This window comes from Hemitrygon akajei, chromosome 2 (assembly GCF_048418815.1).
Source record: "Hemitrygon akajei chromosome 2, sHemAka1.3, whole genome shotgun sequence".
NCBI classification, from domain to species: Eukaryota; Metazoa; Chordata; class Chondrichthyes; order Myliobatiformes; family Dasyatidae; genus Hemitrygon; species Hemitrygon akajei.
The window spans coordinates 149,519,799-149,544,843 of NC_133125.1; the positions used below are offsets into that span (position 1 = coordinate 149,519,799).

The 25,045-nt window shown below is 40.2% G+C and overlaps 1 protein-coding gene across 1 annotated transcript in view; it reads right to left on the reverse strand.

Annotated features, from left to right (window-relative positions):
• Nucleotides 1-237: 237 nt before the first annotated feature.
• The window catches only part of LOC140737754 (major histocompatibility complex class I-related gene protein-like), a 63,498-nt gene continuing 38,690 nt past the window's right edge, over nucleotides 238-25,045 (reverse strand). The window contains exons 4-6 of the mRNA XM_073064379.1: nucleotides 13,955-14,221; nucleotides 11,254-11,356; nucleotides 238-1,060 (exon numbers count right to left, since the gene is read on the reverse strand). Coding sequence (XP_072920480.1) covers nucleotides 1,054-1,060; nucleotides 11,254-11,356; nucleotides 13,955-14,221 — 377 coding nt within the window. The 3' untranslated portion in view covers nucleotides 238-1,053. The remainder of the gene's footprint in view (nucleotides 1,061-11,253; nucleotides 11,357-13,954; nucleotides 14,222-25,045) is intronic.

The window sequence follows — 25,045 nt, forward strand, 5'->3', positions numbered from 1 at the left end:
GTTCACCTGATGGAGAATCTCATTTGGTCCTTCAACACCAGCTCCATAGCAAAAAAATCCCAGCAGCATCTCTACTTTCTGTGAAGGCTGAGGAAAGTCCATCTCCCACCTCCAATCCTCATCACACTCTTCGGGGGTTGTACTGAGAGCATCCTGAACAGCTGCATCACTTCCTGGTTCGGAAATTGCACCACCTCGGATCGCAAGACACTGCAGCGGATAGTGAGGTCAGCTAAGAAGATCATCGGGGTCTCTCTTCCTGCCATCATGGATATTTACACTACATGCTGCATCCGCAAAGGAAACAGCATTATGAAGGACCCCATGCACCCCTCATACAATCTCTTCTCCCTTCGGTCGTCTGGGAAAAGGCTCCAAAGCATTCAGGCTCTCACGACCAGACTACGTAACAGTTTCTTCCCCCAAGCTATCAGACTTCTCAATACCCAGAGCCTGGACTGACACCTTGCCCTATTGTCCTGTTTATTATTTATTGTAATGCCTGCACTGTTTTTGTGCACTTTATGCAGTCCTGTGTAGGTCTGTAGTCTAGTGTAGCTTGCTCTGTATCGTTCTATCTATCTATCTATTTATTTGTACATAGTTCAGTCTAATTTTTGTACTGTATCATGAAACACCATGGTCCTGAAAAACATTGTCTCATTTTCACTATGTACTGTACCAGCAGTTATGGTTGAAATGACATAAAAGTGACATGACTCTCCAAGAAAAACCTCCCATTAATTGGATGGCACACATTCCACATCATCCCTTTAATACAACAATAACCCAAACAGGCTGAAAGCAAAACTAACAGCTCTTACACAGCTGCTAAATGAAATACCTACAACATAACAGAAAAGGTGTGAACCAGGGCATTATGGTACTATTTTACACAACAGCACAACATATTTGATTAAAAAGTCTTCCGAGTTCTGGAAGTTTACTATAGTTCGTTCCATGTTCTTCAGTTCTTGCATTCCAACTTACATGTGAGGTGTAGCTTGTTCAGGAACTGATTGGCAGTTCACACTCTGGTGTGCTTGAATGCTTTCATAATCTGAGGAGTGAAGCCAAATATTAGACAAGCCAGAAATGTTAGAGTAGAGCAAAACACTGAGAAAGATGACAGTTGCTGATCTCTTCTGATGTTCCTTCATCTCGTGTTACTATTAAAGTATTCATCTTCATTTTATACTCTTAATACAGTTTAAATTAAATATTTGACAAACTTCTGCCTTTCCCAAACACAAGGCAAAAGGCCTAATGCCATGAAGATTACATAAATTGTTTGAAGTGATTTATAATGTACAATATTGTAAACAAATTAAAACAGCCAGGCATAAAGAATAGACAGTTCTATGAAATATGGAGAATTTAACTGAGTGTCCACCTGTAATGATCTTCATCAGATCTCAGTATCTCATTCCACTTGTTTGCTGGGTTGTACTTGAACACTAGCTTCACTCCGATACATTTTTGTCAGCTTCACTATTTTGACAATATCTGGTTTCAACCATCAATAAAAGTTGATTTCAAGGGTACATATGTAGTTGTCCTCTATGTTTATTATCATCTTACTTGTAACAAAGAAAATTACTTGCAGTCACTTTAATCATACATGAATTTTCAGCTGATGCAAAAGCATTTCAATAAAATTTGCACTTCACACTTTTGATTTTATACTGTAGTATCCAGTACAATGAACTATATCACTAGGGTGAAAAGTGGGAACGAATTCCTTGCCAATTTTGATTCTTATAAATTTCAATCCTGCAAATAACAAAATGCTCATAGGCAAGAAATCATTGATAGATTTTACTGTTTTATCAGCATTAAATCTCTAACAATCTGGCATACTCAAGACTTTGGCTACACTGGAGCAACTGATTTTCAAGACTACTGGATGCAACTTCAAACCCACATTTAATTCACATTTTTTAACATAGTTTGCAGTAGCATAATAAACCAGACAATGATAGCAATGAAGGATCTTAGCCCAAAACATTGTCTCTTTATTCATTTCCATAGGTTCTACCAGATCAGCTGAGATCCTCCACCACATTGCGTGTGTTGGTCAACCAACCCAGTAGTTCAAAAGGGAGTAGGAATTATCAGAAAATTCGTAACTCCTGACTCATGTGAAAAATTTATGAGTGAGCCAAATTACAGGCTAGCAAGATTTCTGAACAACCATATGCCAAGCTTTCAGAGCTTTAAGACAACACTTTTCAGAGCCAACATACAATTTGGCTCTCAGTCCAAGCTGCCATGAATACAAATCATAGTTGAACTGTATCATAGATTACAGTAAATTAATTTCAGTCAGTAATAAAATTGCTGGTGGATTAAGGTCTTTGTAGTTTTAAATTTCATTGTCTTCTTATATGTGTTATAATCCTGTTTGTTGTAAACCTCTAGTAAATTGTAGTATATTTTTCTGTAGGACCTGTCTCCAAAGCTGAGGTGTGATACAATCAATACCTGCAAAAGCAGTTTTCTTATCTAAACTGGCCCAAAGCAGTTGCAGAATTAAAAAAGATCGTGTGCTCATGCCCCTTTATTGCAGCTGGATGAAATTACAGTCAAATGGGTTTTAAACCAGGCAGCTACAGCTAAATTCACCTTATTACAATTACAGTTCCTTTGTAATTTACCTATCTTGTTTATTACAGTTTGACTATCTGACCTGCACCATAATGAATATTTAATAAGCCAGTTACAACCATATGACTTACATCTCATTCCTGATTTGAAGGAACTTTCCAGATCCAACAATGCCAAGTTGCATCTCTCAAATAAATTAGGAGACAGAGGTTATAATTCTGCAACTAAGGAGACTGATCTTTGATTAAGATTTAATACTCCTACAAGCTGCATAGCATCTTCTTCGCATATCCCAACTTTTTATTCTGAAGCCTCCCCCTTCTTTCAAGTCCAGGAGATAGGTCTCTGCCCAAAATATTGACTATTTATTCCCTTCCGTAGACGCTACCTGACTTGCTGAGTTCCTGCAGAATTTTGTGTGTTGCCTTCATTTTCCAGCAGCTGCAGAATTCTTGTGCTTATGATTTGCTGATTCACTGCAAAGTCTTAATGGATGCCTATCCTGACAATGTTTAAATCTACCATTCAATAGGAGTTCAGAGAGACCCTCTCTTGCTACTTGCACGCTGTGATGTCTGCTCTCTTTGATTCTTTGACCATGTCATCATCCAAACTTGCTAGCAGAGTCAAATATCCTTCCTAACCGGATTCCTTAATCTCCAGCCCTTTATCTTTCCCACCCATCTGACTTCACCTATCAAATTATAGCTAGCCTACTTCCACTCCCCCCAACCGTTTTTATTCTGGCATTTTCCCCTTTCCTTTCCAGTCACATCTGATCTCCAAGCTGGGCTCAGCAAAGCCTATTACATATAGTGAGCTGTTCATGTTACCACAAACAATCTTGTTCAGTATTTCTCTGTGGACATACTGAACAAATCAATAGAACAGTAACTGTAAACATGATGGACTGTAAACTGTTGAAGGACCCTAATGGCAGTTGTATACAGGCCTTCAAACAGCAGCCAGGGCCAGGATGTGGATTACAAATTACAACAGGATATAGAAAAGGCATGTCAAAAGAGAGAATTTGTAGATGTCTAAATGATGGCTTTTTAAGAACAGCTTGTCGTTGAGCCCACTAGGGCTGTGCTGTGCTGGATTGGGTGTTGTGCAATGATCTGGAGGTGATAACAGAGCTTTAAGGTTAAGGAACCCTTAGGGAACAGTGATCTCTTTGAAACTTGATAAGGAGAAACAAAATTCCAATGTGTCAGTATTTCAGTGGAATAAAATAAATTACAATATCATGAGAGGGGAATAGGCAAAAGTTGACTGGAAAGGGACACTAGAAGGAAGGACAGCAGAGCAGCAATGGCTGGAGTTTCTGTGAGAAATGAAGGGAATGCAAGACAGATATATTCAAAATAAGAAGAATTTTTTAAAATGGAACAAGGACACTGCTGTAGCTGACAAGTGACATCAGAGCCAAAGTAAAAGCAAAAGAGAAGGCATACAATGAAGCCAAAGCTAGTGGGAAGATAGAGGATTGGGAAGCTCTTAAAAACTTGCAGAAAGAAACCAAGGAAGGCCTTAGGAAGGAAAAAGATGAATTATGAAAGGAAGCTGACAACTAATATCAAAGAAGATACTAAAAGCTTTTTTTTAAGTATATAAAGGGTAAAAGAGAGTTGAGGGTAAATTTAGGACCAATAACAAATGATGCTAGAGTTATTGTAATAAGATACATAGAGATGGCAGAAGAAATGATTGGGTATTTTGCAACAGTGTGAAGTCTGCAATATACCGGACATACACTAGCCTGACATCAGTGGTTGGGAAGTTGTTGGAATCGATTGTTTAGGGATGAGTTTATGGAGTACCTGGAGGCACATGACAAGATAGGCCAAAACCAGCATGGTTTCCTGAAAAGAAAATCCTGACTTACTAATCTACAGCAATTTTTTGAGGCAATTACAATCAGGGTAGACAATGGAAATGTATTTGATGTGGTGTACTTGGATTTTCAAATGGCCTTTGAAAAGGTGCTGCACATGAGGCTGTTTAGCAAGATAAGCTCACATGGAATTACAAGGCATTGGTGGAGCATTGGCCGATCGGTAGAAAACAGAGTGGGAATAAAAGGATGCTATTTTGGCTGGCTGCCGGCTACCAGTGGAGTTCCAAGGGTGTCAGTGTTGGGACCATTGCTTTTTATGATGCATGTCGATGACTTCGACCATGAGATTAATGGATTTGTGGCTAAATTTTCGAATGACACAGACAGGTGGAGAAGCGGGTAGCATTGAGGAAACAGAGCCTACAGAGAGACTTGGATAGTTTAGCAAAATGTACAGAAGTGGCAAATGAAGTACAATGTATGGTCCTGCAATTTGGTGGAAGAAATAAAAGGGCAGACCATTATTTAGATGGGGAAAGAATTCAAAATGCAGAGACTTTGCTGGTGAAGGCAAATGCAATATTTGATGTTGAGGCTCTATGGGGCACTCATGAGACCATACTTGGAGTATCATGTGCCGATTTGGGCTCCTTATTTTTGAAAGGATGTACTGACATCAGAGAAGGTTCAGAGATGATTCACAAGAATGATTCCAGGAATGAAAGGGTTACCATATGAGGAACATATGGCAGCTCATGGGCTGTACTCCCTGGAGTTCAGGAGAATGGGCATGGGAATCTCATAGGGGAATCTAGGGCAAGTGGGCATGACTTTAGGATTGAAGGACACCCATTTCGAATAGAGATGCAGAGAAATCACTTTAGTCAGAAGGTAGTAAATCTGTGGAAATTGTTGCCATGACCATCTGTAAAGGCCAAGTCATTGGGTGCACTTAAGGCAGAGATACAGAGGTTCATGATTAGCCAGGGCATCAAAGGGTATGAGGAGAAGGCAGGGGAGTGGGGATGACTGGAAGAATTGGATCAGCCCATGATTAAATGGTGTAGCAGTCGTGAATGGCCAACTTCTGCTCCTATATCTTATGGTCTAAACTATGCAAATGCAGATATGAATAAATAGCAATATATAACAAAACATGAAATAACAATATAACCTCCATCAATATAACAAAGTAACAGTGTCCTTAAATGAGTGTAGATATCCACTTTTGTTCAAGAGCCTGGTGGTTGAGGTAAGTAACTGTTCTTGAACCTGGGTGGTACATGTGCTGAGGCACCTGTATCTTCTACCTGATGGGAGCAACAAGAAAAGAGCATGACTTGCAAGGTGAGCAACATTGACAATGGATTCTGTTTTTCCATGGCAATGTTTCATGCAGATATGCTCAATGGTAGGGAGGGATTTATCCATGATGTACTGGGCCAAATCCAGTACCTTTTGTAGGATATTCTGCTCAAAAGCATTTGTGCTCCCAGACAGGGCCATCACACAGCCAGTCGGCACACTTTCCACCACACATCTATAGAAGTTTACCAATGACATTCCAAACCTCCACAGGCTCCTATGGATGTACAAGCGCTGTTGTACTTTCTTGACAATAATAGTTATATGATAGGTCCAGGGCAGATCATCTGAGACAGTAACAACCAGGAATTTAAAGTTACTGATCTTCCAATGATTACTGGTTCATGGACCTCTGGTTTCCCTCTCCTGGAGTCTACAATCAGTGCCTTGGTCTTAGTGACATTGAATGTGAGGTTGTTATTATTACATCACTCAGCTAAGTTTTCAATCTCTCTATCCTGTATGCTGATTCTCAACACCCTTTGATACTATGGTAAGACTGTAAGATATAGGAACAGAATTAGGCATTTGGCCCATTGAGTCTGCTCCACCGATTCATCATGGCCAATCCATTTTTCTCTCAGCCCCAATCTCCAGCCTTCTCCCATAACCCTTCATGCCCTGACCACTCAGCATCGGTCTCAAATATACATAATGCCTTGGTCTCAACAGCGCCTGTGGCAACAAAATCAACACATTCAGCAGTCTGGCGAAAGAAATCCCTCCTTATCTCCATTCTAAAAGGACACCCCTCCACTTTGAGGCAGTTTCATCTGGTCTTAATCACTCCCACCAGAGGAAACAGTCTTTCCATATCAATGCTATCAAGGCTTTTCCTCATACAGTTTTTGATTAGGTCACCCCTCAGTATTCTAAATTCCAGTGAATAGAGGTCCCAATCCATCAATGCTCTTCATATGACAAACCATTTATTCCTTGAGTCATTTTCATTTAATCCAGTTTCAGCACATCCTTTCCAAGATAATGGGGTCCAAAACTGCAAACAGTGCTGCAACTGAGGCCTCACCAGTGTTTTATAAAGTCTCAAGATTACATCCTTGCTTTTATATTCTAAAATAAATGATAAAATTAAAGAGACTATCTTGCACTCTGGAACACGAAAATACTTCAGAGTGGTGTGATAAATTTAAAAGGAATTCAGGCATATCAGACTATGCTCGATGTACAAGCAATTAATAAACTTAAATCTGAAATCTGCTCTATAGATCCTTGTGCTAAGAAAGAATGATATGGCTCAACACTGCAGATCTTTATATGAAAGTTACTTCCTGACAATATAATCAGACATAGATAATATGAAATTACTGGTCATGGCACTATTGTGCAGAATCTCAGTTAGAAACAAGGAGACATAGAGCAGTGAGATGGATTGTCTAGTTCAGTGGTTTTGCAACATCCTCTCCATCAGCAACAGAAAGACCGAAGAACTGATTGCAGACTTCAGGAAGTGAAAGTCAGGTGCACACACTCTAGCCCTTTCATCACCCTTTCATTGATGGAAAGGGTGAGCAACAGCTCCTCAGTGTCAATATCTCAGTGGATCTATTCTTCACTGAATATATTGATGGCGTCTTGAAGAAAGCATGCAGCAGCTCCAGATCATTAGCAATCTGAAGAGTTTTGGCATGCCGCTAAAACCTTGTGTAACTTTCTGCACATTTATAATGGATAGCACACAGGCTGATCCTCCTCGCTGGCGATCAACACTGGCGCACCACAGGGGTGTATGCTTAGCCCACTGCTCTACTCTCAGTATACACATGACTGTGTCTAGACATAGCTCAAATACCACCTATAAATTTGCTCATGATACAACCATTTTTGGTAGGATCTCAGGTGGTAACGAGAGGGTGTACAGGAGTGAGATATGCCAACTAGTGGAATGGTGCCACAGCAACAAACTGACACTCAAAGTCAGTAAGACAAAAGAGCACATACCAGTCCTCAAAGGGATCAGACGTGAAGAGAGTGAGCAGCTTCCAGTTCTTGGGTGTCAAGATCTCTGAGGATTTAACCTGGTCCCAACATATTGATGTAGTTATAAAGAAGCCAAGACAGCAGCTATACTTTATTAGGAGTTTGAACAAATTTGACATATCCACAAGTACACTCAAAAACTTCTATAGTTGCACCATGGGGAGCATTCTGACAGGCTGCATCACTAACTGGTATGGAGGGGCTACTGCACAGGACAGAAGAAGGTACAGAAGGTTGCAAATCTAGTCAGCTCCATCTTGAACACTAGTCTACAAAGTACCCAGGACATCTTTAGGGAGTGGTGTCTGAGAAAGGTAGCTTCCATTATTAAGGACCTGCAGCACCCAGGACATGCCCTTTTCACATTTTTACCATCAGGTAGAGACACAGAAGCCTGATGGCACACACTCAGCGACAGCTTCTTCCCCTCTGCCATACGATTCCTATATGGACATTGAGGCTATGGACACTACCCTTCTTTTTAAATACACAGCATTTCTGCTTTTGCACATACTTTAAAATTTATTTCATATATATATATATAAAACTTGTTTATTTATTATTGTTTTATTTTATTAATTATTATTTTTTCTCTCTCTACTTTAATATGTATTGCATTGAGCTGCTGCTGCTGCTAAGTTAACAGATTTCACATTGTATGCTGGTGATAAAATCGTGTTTCTGATTATGATCTATCATAATCTAGTGCCTTTAACACCATCCAGCCCAAGATCTTAAAGCACAAACTAACGGAGATGGGAGTAGACTCTCACATGGTGGATTGGATAGTGGACTACTTGACAGATAGACCTCAGTATGTGCGGTTGGGAGACTGTAGGTCTGACACGGTGGTCAGCAGCACAGGAGCGCCACAGGGAACTGTACTCTCTCCGGTCCTGTTCACCCTGTACACATCTGACTTCCAATATAACTCGGAGTCCTGCCATGTGCAGAAGTTCGCTGATGACACGGCCATAGTGGGGTGTGTCAGGAATGGACAGGAGGAGGAGTATAGGAAACTGATACAGGACTTTGTGATATGGTGCAACTCAAACTACCTGCGTCTCAATGTCACCAAGACCAAGGAGATGGTGGTGGACTTTAGGAGATCTAGGCCTCATATGGAGCCAGTGATCATTAATGGAGAATGTGTGGAGCAGGTTAAGACCTACAAGTATCTGCGAGTACAGTTAGACGAGAAGCTAGACTGGACTGCCAACACAGATGCCTTGTGCAGGAAGGCACAGAGTCGACTGTACTTCCTTAGAAGGTTGGCGTCATTCAATGTCTGCAGTGAGATGCTGAAGATGTTCTATAGGTCAGTTGTTGAGAGCGCCCTCTTCTTTGTGGTGGCGTGTTGGGGAGGAAGCATTAAGAAGAGGGACGCCTCACGTCTTAATAAGCTGGTAAGGAAGGCGGGCTCTGTCGTGGGCAAAGTACTGGAGAGTTTAACATCGGTAGCTGAGCGAAGGGCGCTGAGTAGGCTACGGTCAATTATGGAAAACCCTGAACATCCTCTACATAGCACCATCCAGAGACAGAGAAGCAGTTTCAGCGACAGGTTACTGTCGATGCAATGCTCCTCAGACGGGATGAAGAGGTCAATACTCCCCAATGCCATTAGGCTTTACAATTCAACTGCCAGGACTTAAGAACTTTTTTAAAGCTATTATTAATGCTTTTTGAGTTAGTGATTTAGATGCATATCATATTATTACTGAGTTAAGTATTGTATGTAATGAGTTTTTGCTACAACAAGTGTATGGGACATTGGAAAAAAAATGTTGAATTTCCCCATGGGGATGAATAAAGTATCTATCTATCTATCTATCATTAAGGAAACTCACCACCCAGACTTGCTCTATTCATATTATCACTGAAAGGAGGTGCAATAGCCTGAAGAATCACACTCAAAATTTAAAGAAAAACTTCTACATCCCCACCAGATGTCTGAATGGTCCAGAAAGCTATGAATGCTGCCTCATTGTTTGTCTCTTGTAGTATTTGCTTTTGCATTTAAAGGCTCATGTCTTACACAGCACCGTACCTACAAAATGACAAATTTCACAATATGTGCAAGTGATAATAAACATTCAGATTCTGTAAGGCTTTTTTGAATCCTCTCTTCCAAACTGGTATCATTCATAAGTAAAAACAATTTTATTTGACTTTCACTGTGATTGGTAACATCCTTATCAGCACAGACCTCAGATTTATGTCAAATGGAATTCCTACTGAAAGCAGAACCCTAAACCTACTTATGCATTCATAAAATCAGTTGATACCTTTATGGTAATTACTGTAATTTTCCTTCTTAAATTATAACATTGGGTCCTCTCTATTTGTACAGTCAGCATCCTCTAAACAAAACCACAAACTTCTGAAAAGTATGCAAGTCTCCAGCACTTATTCTGCTATGTTAACCAGCAACTATTTTAAGCTAATCATCCTGCTGTGAAACCTTTTGGTTAGAGCATGCAAGAGGCAGGCTGGTGGAGCACCTTGTCAGTCCAGATGTAGAGTACAAGTCCAAATTCCCTGTTCTAATGGAGTCATAGACCTTCAGCAAAGAAAAGTGTCCTCTATCCATCTACCATGTGGATATCATTTGTGGTCTTGGATACCTCTGTGATGGTAATGGGCTCGTAATATTTGCTTTGTCTTTGAGGCTTATAGGTTTGTACATCCAGCCACCTGCAGTCCCCTATTCTCCAAGCAAAATGAAGTTCAGTCTGTCCTCATAACTGAGACAGTCCATGTCCAACAACTTCCTTTGGAATCTCTTCAGCACAATCTAGAATACCAGTAACCAATAGGGTAAACCTTTACTGTACATTCCCTAACAAGCACACCTTTCCAGCATAGATAGTTTAGTAGTAAACTTCAATATTTCATCTTTACACTCTTAGCACTGAATTGGTGTCTTGACTCTAAATGTGAACTAAATTATACTAAATGTGAACCACCACTTTGCCTCCACAGATGCCACCTAACTCAGCATTCCCACAGCAGTTTGTTTCATGCACCTTTCTTTACAGAATTATGCAGTTTCAAAAATACTTTTGGGATATCATGCAAATTAATTCATTATGTCTCTAGAATTGTGCAGAACAGTAACACAATATAAATATGAAAATCTACTCTACATCAATACAACTCATTCCTCCTACAAAACCTCTAGACATCCATTTTATATCATTTTCATATCCAACGATCCTTTAAATATATTAATGTACTGCATTATTTTCAAAAACTCTACCTCTACATAAATAGCTTTCAAATATCTGATTACGGGAAATATATACAAACAGTACAAAGGCTGCATGATAGCAGTGTGCAGATTGGGCATTTCACTAACAGGGTCTCAACATCTACTCCCTTATTCTACTCGGGATTGTTCATTTTCTTCAAAGTCAATATATTAATTAGCAATTTCATCTTACCTCTTCTTTTTCCAGCAATAAATTCCTACAATGATAGCAATCAGCAATATAATTACAAATGCAGTAATCAGCCCGATGTGTCTGTCTTTCTTCTCACTGTCTTCTGAAAAATAATACAGTTTTGCAATTATACTAATATACTGATAAGCTTTGCGGATATGGCATTTTTCCAAATATGTAGGTTATATGTTGTTTTACAAGCCTGGCATTCCCTTGAGCTATGTATACAGTGCATTATTTTATAACTTGAATTGAATTGAATGATTTTTATTGTCATTATATATATATATATATAATGAAACTCTGTTTGGCTTCCTCTCAGGCAATCAAACAAAGTGGTAGATAAAAATGAGACAGTAATAGAAATATAGTATTAAATAGATAAGTAGAAGAAAATATGTTGCAGCAGCACCAGAGGGTAACTTCTATACTCCAAAGACTTTGCAGAACAGGTCTTTGTGAACAATTCATTGCAGAACAAAGCATGAAGCAGACAGAAAAGGGTTAGGTGTTTATAATCGGAGAGGTTCCATTAAATGCTCGATATGGAAGTATCATTTGAAGAACAATTATCAGAAACTCAATTTTGTGAACAGTTTGAAAGGAATCTGGGTCTGAAACAATGTGTTAAAGTAATACAGTAGATATGGTGCATATTGGCAAGTTGAAGTAAAATAAAATCAACTTCATAATAGAATGCAATAATTAAGATGTAAAATTAGAATTAATTTTCAGCATGTTGTGCTGACATGGACTTCATTTTTATTTGTTTTATTGCATTTCTCCTTACAAATATGTATACATTATGATCAATGTATGTTTGTGCAGGTGGTTTTTAATGGATGTTTTGCTTTGCATTCACCAGTGGGAGGCAACTTGATGATTGTCAGAGCAGTGCAAGGACATGATGATATGTCTGACCATATTCATATTAAGAGAAATCACTGGAACTTCTGAAGAACATAGGGATAGATAAGTCCCTGGGGCTGGATGGCATTATACGCTACTGTGGGAAATGAAGGAGGAGATGAATGCTTTTATGATGTTCTTTGCATCCTCACTGGATGCCGTAATAGTACTAGATGACTGAAGCTTGACAAACATTCTTTTGTTCAAGAAAGCGAGTACAGATAACCCTGGAAATTATAGACTAGTGAGTTTGATATCTGTTGTGGACAGGTCTTTGGAAAATATTCTGAGATATCGGATGAGTATTTAGGGACACACTGGTTTATGAGGAGCAGGTCTTGCCTCACAAAATTGATTGAACTTTTTGAAAATGTGACAAAGCACATTGAGAAGGCAGGGCAGTAGACAGAATACATATGGATTTTAGTAAGGCATTTGATAAGGTTCCAAATTGTAGGCTTGTTCAGAAAATCAGGAGGTATGGGATACAGGGAAGCTTGTCAGTTTGGATAAAAAATTGGCTTGCCATTAGAAGGCAATAGGTCACTGTAGATGAAGCATATTCTGTTCAGAGTTTGGTGACCAATGATTTCCTGCAAGAATCTGTTTTAGGATCCCTGCTCTTTGTGATATTTACAAAAGAGCTGTTGATTACATGGAATATGATATCATGAGTGGTGCTAGAGGTAGATACATTAAGGATAATAGTAGGTCTCCTAGATAGGTACATGTGATAGGAAAATAAGGGGTTATGTTGGACGGAAGGGCAAGGTTGATCATGGAGTAGGTTAAAAATGGGGCACAACATCATGTGCTGTAGGGCCTGTACTCTACTGTAACATGCTATATTCTATGCCTTCTTTATTCTTGGTTGTACTACTCTTACATTTGCTTCTTGGTGCTAGTGTAGCCTAGGCACATAACAGCAGTGTATTTTACAGACAGTGCACACTACATATGTGGAAGCAACAAGTTTGTGGCTTCACACACAGAGTAAAAATCAGGCCTCCTGATTTGTGCTGCTTGAACCGTGGAGACAGTGGAGAAGCTTTTGCACATCAGGTGTAAGTCATTGGTCACTGACTGGGTAAGATAACCACAGCTTTAAACATTTAATCTAATTGAGGTTTTGCACCATGATTAATGCAAGAGGCTGACTGTGGGGCAATGTTTAATGGCCATGGCATTTAATATCAAAAGGCAGGCAGATTACCAATTTTTGGGCATGGTCATACCCAGCATTTGTGATAAAAATATTATTAGCCACTTAACAATCCGGTTGAACATTTTATTCAGGGCTTCATACACACACAAGTCAATTACCCTTCAATGGCTAAATTAGTTGATTAAAGACTGTTTATTTTCTAACATTTAATTAAAACCCCAATAATTACAAAATATAACAGGGCTTCTCTCTCCATTCTCACAGCATACTTGGTTCAATACATTTTATAATACTTTTTTCAATTTCAAGTTAGTAACAACTGGAACAAGTTGCATTTGTGGTATCAATGTCTGATGTATAAATACAAACGTAAATTATGTGCAAAGCAATGGACAGAAATTTACACAGAAATGAATATTAGAAGATGGGAATTATAAATTGCTAGTTTTTGCTTTCATTCATCAGCAACATGGAAGACTACACAATATATTATTATAAACAAGGTTCAAAGGAATTAGAATACAGGATGCAATCTGAGGGATTGAAAGGAAACAGGAAATGATAATGACAATCTGTTATTAATAGTTCCAAAACTTATTCCATCTGCACAAATATGAACGTCCTTACCCCAGATGACTGTCTTCCCATCCGGCATGCTGCTATGATTAATATGGCAGGAATACTCTTTGCCATCAGATGGATCAAAATCAAGGACAGACCGCAGTTGATATGTTCCATCTTCATTTGGTAATACTCCAGTAGATTTTGTCTCAGAGACATGTTGCCCATTCTGGAACCAGCTCACACTGATGGCCGTTGGATAAAATCCAAACACGCTGCATTTCAGAAACCAGTAATTGTCCTTGTGGGCATCAAGAAAGACCTCAGGAGCAACTACATGATAGAACATAGAACACAGAAAAATTGTATACAGTATATGCCCTTTAGTCCATAATGTTACTTTAATATTTTAATCTACCCAAGATCAATCTAATTGTTCTCACCAATATAGCCCTCGATTTGTCTTTTTGTGCCTATAAGCATCTTAAATGACCCAAATGTATCTGTGTCTACTGCAGTTTCTGACAACACATACAATGCACCCACTGCTCCCAGTGTAAAAAAAAAACTACCTCTGACCTCCCCACTATACTTTCCTCCAATCATCTTAAAATTATGAGCACACATATTAACAATTACCCCCTAGGAAAAAGGGGCTGGTTTCCCACTCTGTCATCCCATCAAGACACCTTTCGTTCTCCCTTGCTCCAAAGTGAAAAGATCAAACAACATTTTTCATGAGACATTATCTGTAATCCAGGCAGCATCCTAGTAAATATCCTGTTTGAAATCAGTTCCTCAACCAATTAAGACCAGCACACTACATGCCTTCATATACACCCCATCAAATTCCATGGTGAATTTGGGTGATCTATGGTTGTAGACTCCAAGATTCCTCTGTTGCTTTAACAAGTGAAAAGACCTGCCATTAACCCTGTAATCTGCAATCAGGTCTGTCCTTTCCAAGTGCATCGTCTCATACTTTTCCATGTTGAATTCCATCTACCACTTCTCAGCACAGTCTGCATCTTATCAATGTACAGCTACAAAATGTTGGTTATTTTCAACTTCAGTAAGATTTGTACTGTGACCATCAAGCATCCATTCACATTAATCCCATTTTTCCTCTTTCATTTCCATCATCCAATCAGTCCTTAATTATTTTCCCATATTCATATACATTATTAACAACATGTAACAACCAGCATGGTAGCAGTGCTTAGTAGTGCAGACAACCTGGGTTCAATTCCCACTGCTGCCTGTAAAGAGTTTGCACATTCTCCCTGTGATCACATGGGTTTCCTCCCACAGTCCAAAGACCTACTGGTTAGATATAGATTAATTGGTCATTGTAAATAGTCCCATGATTAGCCTAGGATTAAATGGGGGGGGGGGGTAATTGCTGGGTGGTGTGTCTTGAAGGGCTGGCAGGGCCTGTTCTGCACCATAGATAAGGGTAGTACAGTGGATGTGATCTACATGGATTTTAGTAAGGCATTTGACAAGGTTCCACATGGTAGGCTTATTCAGAAAGTCAGAAGGCATGGGATCCAAGGAAGTTTGGCCAGGTGGATTCAGAATTGGCTTGCCTGCAGAAGGCAGAGGGTTATGGTGGAGGGAGTACATTCAGATTGGAGGGTTGTGACTAGTGGTGTCCCACAAGGATCTGTTCTAGGACCTCTACTTTTTGTGATTTTTATTAACGACCTGGATGTGGGGGTAGAAGGGTAGGTTGGCAAGTTTGCAGATGACACAATGGTTGGTGGTATTGTAGATAGTGCAAAGGATTGTCAAAGATTGCAGAGAGACATTGATAGGATGCAGAAGTGGACTGAGAAGTGGCAGTTGGAGTTCAACCTGGAGAAGTGTGAGGTGGTACATTTTGGAAGGACAAACTCCAAGGCAGAGTACAAAGTAAATGGCAGGATACTTGGCAGTGTGGAGGAGCAGAGGGATCTGGGGGTACATGTCCACAGATCCCTGAAAGTTGCCTCACAGGTAGACAGGGTATTTAAGAAAGCTTATGGGGTGTTAAATTTCATAAGTCGAGGGATGGAATTTAAGAGACGTGATGTAATGATGCAGCTCTATAAAACTCTAGTTAGGCCACACTTGAAGTACTGTGTCCAGTTCTGGTCGCCTCACTATGGGAAGGATGTGGAAGCATTGGAACAGGTACAGAAGAGATTTACCAGGATGCTGCCTGGTTTAGAAAGTATGGATTATGATCAGAGATTAAGGAAGCTAGGGCTTTACTCTTTGGAGAGAAGGAGGATGTTAGGAGACATGATAGATGTGTACAAGATATTAAGAGGAATAGACAGAGTGGACAGCCAGCACCTCTCCCCCAGGGCACCACTGCTCAGTACAAGAGGACATGGCTTTAAAGTAAGGGGAGGGAAGTTCAAGGGGGATATTAGAGGAAGGTGTTTTTTTTTTTTTTACTCAGAGTGGTTGGTGCGTGGAATGCACTGCCTGAGTCAGTGGTGGAGGCAGATACACTAGTGAAGTTTAAGAGACTACTAGCCAGGTACATGGAGGAATTTAAGGTGGGGGGATTATATGGGAGACAGGGTTTGAGGGTCAGCACAACATTGTGGGCCAAAGGGCCTGTAATGTGCTGTTCTTTTCAAATGTTCTATGTTCTATATCTCAATAAGTAAAACATAAATCAACAAGTAAATAACATCTCAATCAACTCAAAGGCAACACGAGTGAATCTGCAGATGCTGGAAAGAAATAAAAACACAAAATGCTGGCAGAACTCAGCAGGCCAGACAGCATCTATGGGAGGAGGTAGTGATGACACCTCTATCATGTCTCCTCAGCCCGAAACATCATCACTACCTCCTCCCATAGATGCTGTCTGGCCTGCTGAGCTCTGCCAGCATTTTGTGTTTTTATCTCAATCAACTCATCTTTGTCATATACAGGAAGTGATAGCACACCATCAAAACAGACATGATTTCAGGCAGAAAATAAAATCTCCAAACAGTCAGCACATAAAATGCTTTCACTAGGTGCATGTAATTGACTATAGTAAATAAATGACAAGTTGTTAAATGAAGTGCATGATTGGAAAATAGAAACCTCTGTGGAGAGCATTTGCTTTGGGTGGGGGGAGGGATGGAACAACTTTACAAGCAAAGGGGAAGATTATTTACAAGCAAAGTGTATAAGTATTTCTATTCACAGAAGCTGATCAATCTCAGGCACTCTCTATGCCTGACATTTGTGGAAGCTAGGCCTCTTAATACATGAAAAACAAATGAGGTTGCATTGCTGAAATATGGAGTAATTGAGATTCTTAGGAAACTGGCAATGAAGCCGAGTTAAGGGTTTGGGCAGATCAGCCATAATGACACTAAATGGTTTGATGACCAAATGGATGACACCTGCTCCTATACTTTTGTATCCTTAAATCCAGGCCTCTGGAACTGAGAGGTAGACATGATTACCTGTTGTATTTCTATGTTGGATGTTTCATGTTAAGAAAAAATATCAAAGGAAATAAAAAATAAACAATTCCACCATGTCATATTTAGAAAAAAGAACAGTGTCTGATAAACACAGTGGAGTGACACTGTAGCACAGCAGGTAAAGCAAGTCTCAGTTGCTGTAACCAAGTTTCAATCTTCCATAAGAAAGCTGAAAATACTTAAGAATTTAACGAATCATGCAGAATTGATGAAAATGGAAACAGTTTTAACTTTTCAGACTGCTTTTACCAAAACAGAGAAGAAGAAAATAGTAGTTTTCAGTTGCAGGAGAGGAAGAGAAGAGATTACAGGATAGAGTGAAACCAGCTTCCTCTTTGGAAAAAGATATCAAAATCTTCCATTAATCTACTCCAATCTCTTTAACTTCCTGCATTAATCCATTGATTATGCAAAGTTATAGAGGAGGCCACTCATTCACAGGGTTTGGGAGAGTGAGAGCAAGAGAAATAAAGGAACCAGAATTGTAAAGCCCATAAGATAGAGGAGCAGAGGTAGGTCATTTGGCACATCGAGTCTGTTCCACCATTCAGTCATGGACTGATCCAATTCTTCCAGTCATCCCCACTCCCCTGCCTTCACTCCATACCCTTTGATGCCCTGGCTAATCAAGAATCTATTTATCTCTGCCTTAAATACACCCAATGACTTGACCTCCACAGCCGCACATGGAAACAAATCCCACAGATTTACCACCCTTTGACGGCAGTAATTTCTCTGCATCTCAGTTCTAAAAGGACGTCCTCCAATCCTGAAGTCATGCCCTCTTGTCCTAGAATCTCCTACCATAGGAAATAACCTTGCTATGTTTAATCTGTTCAGGCCTTTTAACATTTGGAATGTTTCTATGAGATCCCTCATCATTCTCCTGAACTCCAGGGAATACAGCCCAAGAGCTGCCAGATGTTCCTCATACAGTAGCCCTTTCACTCCTGGAATCATTCTTGTGAATCTTCTCTGAACCCTCTCCAATGTCAGTATATACTCCAGGCACTCCATAATCTCAGCCCTAACAATCGATTCCAACACTTCCCAACCACTGATGTCAGGCTAGCAGGTATACAGTTTCATTTCTGCTGCCTGCCACCCTTCTTAAACAGCAGAGTAACATTTTGCAATTTTCCAGTCATCTTGTACAATGCCAGAATCCATCAAATCTTGAAAGATCTTCATTAAATGCCTCCACAATCTCTTCAGCTACTTCCTTCAGAACCCAAGGGAACATTCTACCAGATTCAAGAGGTTCAACCACCCTCCCATTAAGTTCCCTGAGCACATTCTTAGTCATAATTTTCACTGCACAAACTTCAGTTCCCTGACACTCTTGAATGTCCAGTATACTACGGGACATCTTCCATTGTGAAGACTGATGTAAAATATGCATTCAGTTCCTCTGCCACCTCTGTATCTCTCATTACAATAGCTCCAGTGTCATTTTGTATTGGTCCTATATCTTCCCTCAATTCTCTTTTACCCTTTATATAGTTAAAAAAGTTCTTAACATCTTTGTTGACTATCAGTCACCAGCTTTCTCTCATAATTCATCTTTTCCTTCCATATGTCCTTAGTTTCCTTATGCATTTTTTTTTTAAAGCTACCCAATCCTTTATCTTCCCACTTGTGATGAACTACATATACCAGTGTGGAATGCTCCCAACAGACCCCCTGCTGACTGCTCCTGTGGCTCCTCCCACAAACCCCTGTATAAAGGCGAATGCGGCCTGAGCCCGGCCTCATTCTCCAGGATGTAGTGTAGTTCATTCTTCCAGTCAATAAAAGCCAATATCACTTCTTACATCTCAGAGTGAGTTACTGATGGTGCATCACCACTAGCTCTGGCTTCCTTGTATGCCCTCTGTTTTGCTTTTACTTCAGCTCTGACTTCACCTGTCAGTGATAGTGTTGTCCTTCTTCCCCTTTGAAATTTCTTCTTTTATTTGGAATATATCTGTCTTGCACTTCCATCATTTTTCCACAGAAATTCTAGTCATTGCTGCTCTGCTGTCTTTCCTGTAAATGTCCCTTTCCAGTCAACTTCGGTCAGTTCCCCTCTCATGCCATTGTAATTTCCTTTATTCCACTGGGATACTGACACATTGAAATTTGAGAGAGAAAAAAATAAAATCCAATATGAACTCGATCATATTGTGATCTCTGTTCCCCAAGTGTTCCATGCTGCTCTATAGGACTTGAGCACTCAGTCAGGTACTGGTCAATAACTTTCAGTAGGAATGGCCAAATTGGATACAGGCAGAGAAAGTAAACTATCTTATAACTGAGCATTAATATTGAGTTTGAAAGTCTGCAACATGCACAGAAGAAAAATTAGCAGCTGCTCCACAGTTTACATTGTCCTTGCAGTCACAGTGCAAGAGGTCATATATCGGAACATTGTAGAATGGAGAGTCTCAATGTAGGTGCAAAGCAGAAACAGGAAGGTAGCAATAACCCTAATAGGAGTATTCTATAGTTACCCAATAAAAACATCAGAATCAGAATTAATATGTTGTGAAATTTGATAACTATATGGCAGCAGTACAAAATATGATAAACAGAAAAACCTGAGATACATAAATTATATATACATATATATGCACACACACATACATACATATACACACACATATATATATATACACACACATACATACATATACACACACATACATATATATACATATACACACATATACACATATATATACATATACACACACACATATACACACACATATATACATACATATATACATACATATATACACATACACATATATACATATACATACATATATATACACATACATACATACACACATATATACATACATATATACATATACATATACACATACATACATATACACATACATACACATACATACATACACACATATATACATACATATACACATATACATATACACATACATATACATATGTATATATATATATAGCCTATAAAGGGTATTCACACCCCTTGGAAGTTTTCTTGTTTTATAGAATTGAATCGCAGTGGATTTAATTTGGCTTTTCTCCCCCCACACTGAACAACAGAAAAGACTATTTCCTGTGAAAGTGAGACAAATTTCTACAAATTGGTCTAAATGTATTGCAATTATTAAACATTAAATAATTGATTCTATAATTATTCACACTCTTTAAGTCAGTATTTAGTAGATGCACCTTTGGCACCAATTACAGCTTTGATTCTGTGTGGATCGGTGTATCAGCTTTACACATATGGACACTGCAATTTTTCCCCATCCTTAACAAAATACTCAAGCTCTGTCAGATTACATGGGGATCATGAGTGAACAGCCACTTCAAGTTCAGCCACAAATTTTCCAATTGGATTGAGATCTGGACTGATTTGGCCACTGCAGTTCATGGTTTCTGAGCTACTCCTGTGTAGCTTTGGCTTTGGCTTTATGCTTTGGGTTATTGTTTTGCTGGAAAAAAAATCTTCTCCCAAGTCACAGTTCCGTTACAGCATTTGCTATGCTAACATAGTATTTAATCTGATGGCCAAAAAGCTCAATTTTGCTTTCATCAAAGCATAGACACTTTTTTTTGGCTGACTTCAGAGTCTTACATATGCCTTCTGGCAAACTCTAGCCAAGATTTCATGTGAGTTTTTTCCCCTCATTAGTGGCTTTCCCTTGGGCCACTCTCCTATAAAGCTGTGACTGGTGAAGTACAGTTGAGGGCAACTGTTGATGTATGTGCAGGCTCTCCCATCTCAGGCACTGAATCTTGCAACAACTCCAGAGTTGGCAAAGGTCTCTTGGATGTCTTCCTCACTTTCCCCACTTTTGCACGAGCACTGATTTTTTGAGGATGGCCTGCTCTAGACAGATTTACTGCTGTGCTATATTCTTGATGATGACTTAACTGTACTCCAACGGATTTGGAAATTTTCTTGAATCAATCTCCTAACTTGTGCTTTTCAGTATCCTTTCTGTGGAGTTGCTTGGAGCGTTAATTCGTCTTCATGGTGCAGAGTTTGCCAGGATACTGACTCTCCAGTAGCTGAACATAGAACATAGAAATTTACAGCACATAACAGGCCATTCAGCCCACAATGTTCTGCTGACTATGTAACCTAATTTAGAGATTGCCTAGAATTTCCCTAGCACATAACCTTCTATTTTTCTAAGCTCAATGTACCTATCTAAGAGGCTCTTAATAGACCCTATTGTATCCACCTCCACTACCGCTGCCGACAGTGCTTTCCACATATGACCACTCTCTGTGTGGAAAAACTTACCCTGACATCCCCCTGGTACCCATTTCCAAACACCTTAAAACTATGCCCCCTCTTGTTAGCTATTTCAGCACTAGGGGAAAAAAAAACCTCTGGCTATCCATACAATGCCCCTCATCATCTTGTACACCTTTATCAAGTCACCTCTCATCCTCCAAGGAGAAAGGGCCAACTACATTCAACCTATTCTCATAAGGTATGCCCTCCAATCCAGGCAACATCCTTGTAAATCCCCTCTTCACTCTTTCTATAATATCCACATGCTTTCTGTAGTGAGGTGACCAGAATGGAACACAGAGCTCCAAGTGGAGTCCTTCCAGATACAGGCATATTTTCACTGCAATCAATTTAAACTCTTTGACTACACACAAGTTTATATATAGCTAGGACACCAAACTAATGATGTGACTTCTAAAACCAATTGGCTGCAGAAGTGATGGATTGCATTAAGTGCACAAAAACAGTACAGGCATTACAATAAATAACAAACAGGACAATAGGGCAAGGTGTCAGTCCAGGCTTCGGGTATTGAGGAGTCTGATAGCTTGGGGGGAAGAAACTGTTACATAGTCTGGTCGTGAGAACCGGAATGCTTCGGAGCCTTTTCCCAGATGGCAGGAGGGAGATGAGATAGTATGAGGGGTGTATGGGGTCCTTAATAATGCTGTTCCCTTTGTGGATGCAGCGTGTAATGTAAATGTCCATGATGGCAGGAAGAGAGACCCCAATGATCTTCTCAGCTGACCTCACTATCCACTGCAGGATCTTGCGATCCGAGATGGTACAATTTCCGAACCAGGCAGTGATGCAGCTGCTCAGGATGTTCTCAATACAAACCCTGTAGAATGTATTGAGGATGGGGGGTGGGAGATGGACTTTCCTCAGTCTTTGCAAAAAGTAGAGACACTGCTGGACTTTCTTTGTGATGGAACTCGTGTTGAGGGACCAGGTGAGATTCTCCATCAGCTGAACACCAAGAAATTTGGTGCTCTTTACGATCTCTACTGAGGAGCCGTCAATGTTCAGTGGGTAGTGAACGCTCTGTGCCCTCCTGAAGTCAACAACCATCTCCTTTGTTTTGTTCACATTAAGAGACAGGTTGTTGGCTCTGCACCAGATTTTACTATGGATGTCCAGACCCTATACACCTCCATACTGCACCAGGAATGCCTCAAAACTCTGTTTCTATCTTGACATCAGACCCAACCATTTCCCCTCCACCATCACTGTCCTCCCATCTAGAATATTCTGATTAGGGATAGTCAGTACAGCTATCCAGAAGTCAGATAGTTGCCAGAAGTCATGGTACATGCAGGTACCAATGACATAGGCAGAAAAAAGGGAGGAGATCCTGATAAAAGAACAGAATGAGTTAGGGATAAAACTGAGAAGCTGGAACTCAAGAGTAGTAATCTTGGTATTGCTGCCTGTACCATGCATCAATGATGATAGGAGTTGAATGAGGTGGTAGGTAAATGTGTGGCTGAAGAATTGGAGTGGAGGCAGAGATTCAGATTTCTGGAGAACTGGGACTACTTCTGTTCAATGTCTATGAAATGGTTTGTTAAAGCAGCTTGGGCTTGCACCTACTCAGGGAAGACCATTGTAGATTGGCTGTTGTGCAATAACCCAGATTTATTAGGGAGCTTAAAGTAAAGGAACCATTAGGAGGCACTGATCACTTGTTCTGCTTGCAATGATAAGTGCCAGGAGGGAGATCAGTGGGGAGAAATGAATGTTTGTTGCCCCCTATAATCTCATTTTTACTATGGATGTCCATACTGCACCAGGAATGCCTCAAAACTGATTTTATCTGGACATCAGACCCAACCATTTCCCCTCCACCATCACTGTCCTCCCATCTAGAATCTCTCCTAGTACTTATCCTTGTAAGCAGAACAAGTGCTACACCTGCCCCGACAACTCCTCCCTCACTACCATTCAGGGCCCCAAACAGTCCTTCCAGGTGAGTAGACACTTCATCTGTGAGCCTGTTGAGGTCATATAGTGTAATTCAGTGTTCCTGGGGTGGCCTCCTGTATATCAATGCAACCCAACGAAGATTGAAAGCACCTGCACTCCATCCAGCAGAAGAAGCAGGACTTCTCAGTGATCATCTATTTTCATTTCACTTCCCATTTCAGTATGTCAATCCATGGCTACCTGCACTGTCACAATGAGCCCACACTCAGGTTGGAGGAGCAACGCATTATATACCATCTGGGTAGCCCCCAAACTGATGGTATGAACATCTATTTCTTGAACTTCTGGTGATGCACTACTCCCTCTCCATTCCCCAATCCCGTTTCCCTCTCTCACCTTATCTTCTTGCTTGCCCATCACCCCCTCTGATGCTCCTCCCTACTTTGCCTTCTTCCATGGTCTTCTGTTCTCCCCATCAGGCTCCTCCTTCTGCAGTCCTCTATCTCTTTCACCAATCAACTTCGCAGCTCTTTACTTCATCACTTCACCTCCCAGTTTCACCTTGTGTTTCTTTCTTCCCCTCCCCCACCTGTTACTTCTACTCCTCATCTATTTTTCTCTAGTACTGCTGAAGAGTCTCAACCCAAAGTGTCAACTGCACTTTTTTAAAAAAATATATATATTCCATAGATGCTGGCTGCCTGCTGAGTTCCTCCTGCATTGTGTGCGTTCTTTGGATTTCCAGCATTTGCAGATTTTTGTTAATGATGCAGGTGAGGTAGTAATTGGTGTCAAAGAAATGACAGACAAACTTAATGAATACTTTGCATGTGTCTTCACTGTGGAAGACACTAGCAGTTTGCCCATGGTCCAGGGTGCAGAAGTGAGTGCCATTGCTGTTACAAAGGAAAAAGCGTGAGCAAACTCAAAGCTCTTAAGTGGATAAGTCAACTGGACCTGATGGACTACATCCCAGAGATCTGCGAGAGGTTGATGAAGAGATAACAGATGCATTGGTCATGATCTTTTAAGAATCACTTCATTCTGGTTTGGCCCTGGAGGGCAGGAAGATTGCAAATGTCATTCCATTCTAAGAATGGAGGAAGGCAAAAGAAAGATAATTATAGGCCGGTTAGCCTAACCTCAGTGGATGGAAAAGCGTTGGAGTCTGTTACCAAGGGTGAGGTTTCAGAGAACTTGGAGAGTGATGATAAAATAAGTTGAAGTCAGTATCATTTCTGTGAAGGGAAACCTTGCCTGACAGATCTGTTAGACTCTGAGGAAGCAACAAGCAGGTGGTCAAATGAGAGGCAGTGGGTGTCACTTAGATTTTCAGAAGGAACTTGATAAGATGTCATAAGATAAAATCCTATGGCATTGCAGGGAAGTTACTAGCATGGATACACGAATGGTTGACAGGCAGGGGGTGGTGAGCGGGAATAAAAGGGAATTTTTCTGGTTGGCTGCTAG